This window comes from Oncorhynchus clarkii, chromosome 23 (assembly GCF_045791955.1).
Source record: "Oncorhynchus clarkii lewisi isolate Uvic-CL-2024 chromosome 23, UVic_Ocla_1.0, whole genome shotgun sequence".
NCBI classification, from domain to species: Eukaryota; Metazoa; Chordata; class Actinopteri; order Salmoniformes; family Salmonidae; genus Oncorhynchus; species Oncorhynchus clarkii.
Window position 1 is genome coordinate 58,499,414 of NC_092169.1, and position 6,542 is coordinate 58,505,955.

The 6,542-nt window shown below is 45.7% G+C and overlaps 1 protein-coding gene across 8 annotated transcripts in view; it reads right to left on the reverse strand.

Moving 5' to 3' along the window:
• LOC139381119 (dedicator of cytokinesis 1) overlaps positions 1–6,542 on the reverse strand; it is a 547,069-nt gene extending 540,527 nt beyond the window's left edge. For 7 of the 8 annotated variants that reach the window (XM_071124412.1, XM_071124414.1, XM_071124410.1 and 4 more), the window contains exon 1: positions 6,358–6,536. In XM_071124412.1, coding sequence (XP_070980513.1) covers positions 6,358–6,400 — 43 coding nt within the window. In that variant the 5' untranslated portion in view covers positions 6,401–6,536. Of the gene's footprint in view, positions 1–6,357 lie in introns of all 8 variants that reach the window. The other variant, XM_071124416.1, reaches the window with a different exon arrangement.

Genomic DNA, 6,542 nt, shown 5'->3' on the forward strand with positions numbered 1-6,542 from the left:
CTGTTCTGTAGGGATGTGTGTAACAGTGTAGAACTGTTCTGTAGGGATGTGTGTACTGTTCTGTAGGAATGTGTGTACTGTTCTGTGGGGATGTGTGTAACAGTGTAGATCTGTTCTGTAGGGATGTGTGTACTGTTCTGTAGGGATGTGTGTAACAGTGTAGTACTGTTCTGTAGGGATGTGTGTACTGTTCTGTAGGGATGTGTGTACTGTTCTGTAGGGATGTGTGTACTGTTCTGTGGGGATGTGTGTAACAGTGTAGATCTGTTCTGTAGGGATGTGTGTACTGTTCTGTAGGGATGTGTGTAACAGTGTAGTACTGTTCTGTAGGGATGTGTGTACTGTTCTGTAGGGATGTGTGTACTGTTCTGTGGGGATGTGTGTACTGTTCTGTAGGGATGTGTGTACTGTTCTGTAGGGATGTGTGTACTGTTCTGTAGGGATGTGTGTACTGTTCTGTAGGGATGTGTGTACTGTTCTGTAGGGATGTGTGTAGCTCATATACCATTTCTCCAGACATGTTGAACCACAGAGTATCACTGTTTCTCAACAGGATTCCTGTCCTCTCCATCTGCATCTCCTTTCTAGACTTTTAAAGAATCAGAGAGTATTTTTTACAACACTTCCTGTATGATCATCAAAAGGGGATTTCAAAATAATTCATCACATGATGGACGAGGAAACGTCATGCAGGAAAACAATGACCCCCCTCCCCCCTCTAGCCTTGAGAAAGAAAGCTGTATTTAAAACTACTACCTCCGATTCCATCTGATCTCCTGCAGGGTTTGTTGACGTTCTAAGAACAAAAGGAAGTGTGTCGTGGAATTAACTCGGGGTCGGCAAAACATTTATTTGAATGAACGTTCAACTCTTTGATCATTAGATTGGTTCACACGTCGTTATTCTTTGCGAACAAAAAAAGCAGGTCAGAGCCGGACATTCATCCATCCCTCCTCTGAAACTGTGAAAGAGATACAAATATGACTCATTGGTTGGTAAGGGCCACCGTTCATGTTAACCTGCGCAGTGTAATGTTAGAAGGAGATCCTGAAGGAGAGATTGTGACTGTGCGTCTCTGATTGGTCGATGAGCTCCTCAGCATTAACAGAAGGGACATTCTAAAACATTCTACTGTGGAATTCAAGGCATTCAAGGAAGTTCAGCTTCTGGCCTCAAGGTAAGTGATGATCCACATGAAGAGACCGTATGAGGGGAAATAAAGATGTTTTCAGCCTCCGTCTGTTGTGAGATCAGACGCTGTGTATTTCTCAGAGTAAAGGGATGAGATCTCCACACGACACAAACTAAACATCTAAAGCTTTTATCCCAGATGTTTCTTATCCCAGATGTTTCTTATCCCAGATGTTTCTTATCCAAGATGTTTCTTATCCAATATGTTTCTTATCCCAGATGTTTCTTATCCAAGATGTTTCTTATCCCAGATGTTTCTTATCCCAGATGTTTCTTATCCCAGATGTTTCTTATCCAAGATGTTTCTTATTCAAGATGTTTCTTATTCAAGATGTTTCTTATCCAAGATGTTTCTTATCCAAGATAAAGTCAGTCGACTGACATATCTGCAGAGAAACTAAAAGGTTTCCTCAGTCTCAGTCAAGGAAATGCAACTCTCCTAAAGACATCCACCTAGTAGTTTGAATTGTCGGTGAGGAACAGTAGTCGGTGGAGTATTAAAAGACATCCACCTAGTCAGTTTGAATTGTCGGTGAGGAACAGTAGTCGGTGGAGTATTAAAAGACATCCACCTAGTGAGTTTGAATTGTCGGTGAGGAACAGTAGTCGGTGGAGTATTAAAAGACATCCACCTAGTTAGTTTGAATTGTCGGTGAGGAACAGTAGTCGGTGGAGTATTAAAAGACATCCACCTAGTTAGTTTGAATTGTCGGTGAGGAACAGTAGTCGGTGGAGTATTAAAAGACATCCACCTAGTTAGTTTGAATTGTCGGTGAGGAACAGTAGTCGGTGGAGTATTAAAAGACATCCACCTAGTGAGTTTGAATTGTCGGTGAGGAACAGTAGTCGGTGGAGTATTAAAAGACATCCACCTAGTGAGTTTGAATTGTCGGTGAGGAACAGTAGTCGGTGGAGTATTAAAAGACATCCACCTAGTTAGTTTGAATTGTCGGTGAGGAACAGTAGTCGGTGGAGTATTAAAAGACATCCACCTAGTCAGTTTGAATTGTCGGTGAGGAACAGTAGCCGGTGGAGTATTAAAAGACATCCACCTAGTGAGTTTGAATTGTCGGTGAGGAACAGTAGTCGGTGGAGTATTAAAAGTGCAATGACAAAGCTGTGACAAGAGGAAACCCAACGCCATGGAAACCAGGTGGTGGTAGACTGTAGCTTTGGTTGCCCTGAGCAACAAGGGAAGGGACCTGCTGAGGACAAGTCCTCCCTGCAGGAAGGGACGCGCTGAGGTCACGTCCTCCCTGCAGGAAGGGACGAGCTGAGGTCACGTCCTCCCAGCAGGAAGGGACACGGTGAGGTCACATCCTCCCTGCAGGAAGGAACACGGTGAGGTCACATCCTCCCTGCAGGAAGGGACACGGTGAGGTCACATCCTCCCTGCAGGAAGGGACACGGTGAGGTCACATCCTCCCTGCAGGAAGGGACACGCTGAGGTCACGTCCTCCCTGCAGGAAGGGACACGCTGAGGTCACATCCTCCCTGCAGGAAGGGACACGGTGAGGTCACATCCTCCCTGCAGGAAGGGACACGGTGAGGTCACATCCTCCCTGCAGGAAGGGACACGGTGAGGTCACATCCTCCCTGCAGGAAGGGACACGCTGAGGTCAGATCATCCCTGCAGGAAGGGACACGCTGAGGTCACATCCTCCTCTGCAGGAAGGGACACGCTGAGGTCACATCCTCCCTGCAGGAAGGGACACAGTGAGCTCAAGTCCCTCCTACAGGAAGGGACACAGTGAGCTCAAGTCCCTCCTACAGGAAGGGACACAGTGAGCTCAAGTCCCTCCTACAGGAAGGGACACAGTGAGCTCACGTCCCTCCTACAGGAAAGGACACAGTGAGCTCAAGTCCCTCCTACAGGAAGGGACACAGTGAGGTCAAGTCCCTCCTGCAGGAAGGGACACAGTGAGCTCAAGTCCCTCCTACAGGAAGGGACACAGTGAGCTCAAGTCCTCCCTACAGGAAGGGACACAGTGAGCTCAAGTCCCTCCTACAGGAAGGGACACAGTGAGCTCAAGTCCCTCCTACAGGAAGGGACACAGTGAGCTCAAGTCCCTCCTACAGGAAGGGACACAGTGAGCTCAAGTCCCTCCTACAGGAAGGGACACAGTGAGCTCAAGTCCCTCCTACAGGAAGGGACACAGTGAGCTCAAGTCCCTCCTACAGGAAGGGACACAGTGAGCTCAAGTCCCTCCTACAGGAAGGGAACTAAACGTTCTATAACAGCAGACACAAGGCAACTCTATATGGGAAGCAGTGTTTTACTGTACTGACGACAGCCATTCATGGTTAAACCATCTCCCTCCCCACTTCCTCAATCTACCTGAGACTATAATAATGGGGAACCTTGATAAAGGGTGAGACACACAGCCGACAGCGACAACGGGCCCTGTAATTCACATGACACTGGTCTCATTACTGTACAAGTGTTCCTGTGGATAGGGGCCACAGTAATGTAAGGTGAGAACCAAAACCCTGTGGATAGGGGCCACTGTAATGTAAGGTGAGAACCAAAACGCACATGACACTGGTCTCATTACTGTAGAAGTGTTCCTGTGGATAGGGGCCACAGTAATGTAAGGTGAGAACCAAAACCCTGTGGATAGGGGCCACTGTAATGTAAGGTGAGAACCAAAACCCACACGTCACTGTTGAATTGTACACGGATGGTAAATCAGTAATTTATAGTATGTTTCGGTATGTCTGCTCCTTTAAACCAACCAGACCAGAGAGGCAGAGGTGAAGCAAGAGGGCCGACTCCTCCCCTGTCGGTCAGAGAATAAAGCGTGAAACAGACCAAGTGGTTTTGAATGGAGGTCAATGAGAAAGTCTTGAATTCATTCAACGTAAAATTACAAAAGATATTCTAAGTGAGGCTTATTCGACTAAATAGAAGTTTCACTTTTGATTTCCAACTAAGTTCAATAAAACATATTATATATGGGTGAATTTAGTGTTTAACATCTGGATTCCTTGATTCCGTCTGCATTTTCCCGCAATGCCGATTTTATAGGGCCCTAAGTCTTCGCTGATCTCCCTGACTCTACAGAAGGCCTTGTTGAGTCTTCTCTGATCTCACTGACTCATCAGAAGGCCTTGTTGAGTCTTCTCTGATCTCACTGACTCATCAGAAGGCCTTGTTGAGTCTTCTCTGATCTCACTGACTCATCAGAAGGCCTTGTTGAGTCTTCTCTGATCTCCCTGACTCATCAGAAGGCCTTGTTGAGTCTTCTCTGATCTCACTGACTCATCAGAAGGCCTTGTTGAGTCTTCTCTGATCTCCCTGACTCATCAGAAGGCCTTGTTGAGTCTTCTCTGATCTCCCTGACTCATCAGAAGACCTTGTTGAGTCTTCTCTGATCTCCCTGACTCATCAGAAGGCCTTGTTGAGTGTTATCAATATTTGGAACTATTTTCTTAAAGTTCAGTTGAAACAAAGTCTTAACTACAGTGTAGTATATTTACTGAATCACTATGCAATGACCAAGAGTTTAGACTACTAACAGTAGTCTGTACTAGTTTATGTAGTCTGTACTAGCTTATGTAGCCTGTACTAGCTTATGTAGCCTGCACTAGCTAATGTAGTCTGTACTAGTTTATGTAGTCTGTACTAGTTTATGTAGTCTGTACTAGCTTATGTAGCCTGCACTAGCTTATGTAGCCTGCACTAGCTAATGTAGCCTGTACTAGCTTATGTAGCCTGCACTAGCTTATGTAGCCTGTACCAGCTTATGTAGCCTGTACCAGCTTATGTAGCCTGTACCAGCTTATGTAGCCTGTACCAGCTTATGTAGCCTGTACCAGCTTATGTAGCCTGTACCAGCTTATGTAGCCTGTACCAGCTTATGTAGCCTGTACCAGCTTATGTAGCCTGTACCAGCTTATGTAGCCTGTACCAGCTTATGTAGCCTGTATCAGTTTATGTAGCCTGTATCAGTTTATGTAGCCTGTATCAGTTTATGTAGCCTGTACCAGCTTATGTAGCCTGTACCAGCTTATGTAGCCTGTACCAGCTTATGTAGCCTGTACCAGCTTATGTAGCCTGTACCAGTTTATGTAGCCTGTACCAGCTTATGTAGCCTGTACCAGCTTATGTAGCCTATACCAGTTTATGTAGCCTGTATCAGTTTATGTAGCCTGTACCAGCTTATGTAGCCTGTACTAGCTTATGTAGCCTAGGCATAACAACAACGTTACTGTATTCTGTTTGTACAGTGTATATTGCTGGCAGCACCTCTTCACCAAATCAAATTCCGGGTTAAATGTACTTGGAGAATAACAATGTGTTATACCTAATTATTACCAATACACCAGAGTGAGAGTGAATATGGCCACTACAATGAATGACTCCAGCCAGGCCAAAACCTAACTCAGTTACTGGCCTGATGGTGAGACAGGACAGGACGTCCGACAGCGGGCGGCCAAACCCCCGGTCATACCGCCCAAGGAGATCATGTGTCAATCAACACGGAGCTATTCAACTTCAAGACGCGCTATAAATGTATCCAGTTTGAGTTGTGTCCACATTTCAAAAACTGAACTCAAACAGAAAACAGCAGCCCTGAGGGCTCCTGTTGCCAGATCTACTTTGAATAAATCACATAAAGGACTTAGAGACGGGGAAAGAGTAGCCTGCACTATTCCAAACCAAACACATTGAAAACATATGAGGCATCACAATTACACTAACTCCATTCTGTTCACCAGTAACTTTAGCTCGTATGTTGAACCAAGTAACAATAAACGGTACAAAGTTACAACCGCGTCCTGTACCGTCCACGATGTGGCAGGCCCCGACTCCACAGGAAACAGTGTTGCAAACTAGGCGCGCCTCTGACAATTCCCGGTGTTGACCGCAGTCCGCTCACAAAGACAGGGATTCCTCGCGTTGCCTTTATGCAAACCAGTTGGCAAAACCAGTTGCTGATAGCAGAAGATTTTATCTAACTTTTGCATTCCTACATTCAGGCAAATGTGTTGCAAAGAAATCAAGTCAGGCCTTTAGGAATATTGTGTGAATCTCGGCGTAGCAGCGCTGTATCCTAAAATAATTACAATTATTCCCAAACTTGTGCCTTCGGATGCAGAGTAGGAACGACAAGCTACCCAGCGAGACTAGACAGAGAAAACGTGCAAGATTATTAGACTCACCAACTCCGTACTTCTCCTTCTTCGTAGGCACCCAGCGAGACATTATTCATTTAAAAACTCCCCCGTGTTGAGGTTGTGTTTGTTTCAATAGTTCCAGATCAGACTGTAGAGTTTTCTGTACTTTAGAGTTCTCAGTGTCGGTGAATAGAATCACGTCGAGCGGCCATTTTCCCCCAGTGACAGTC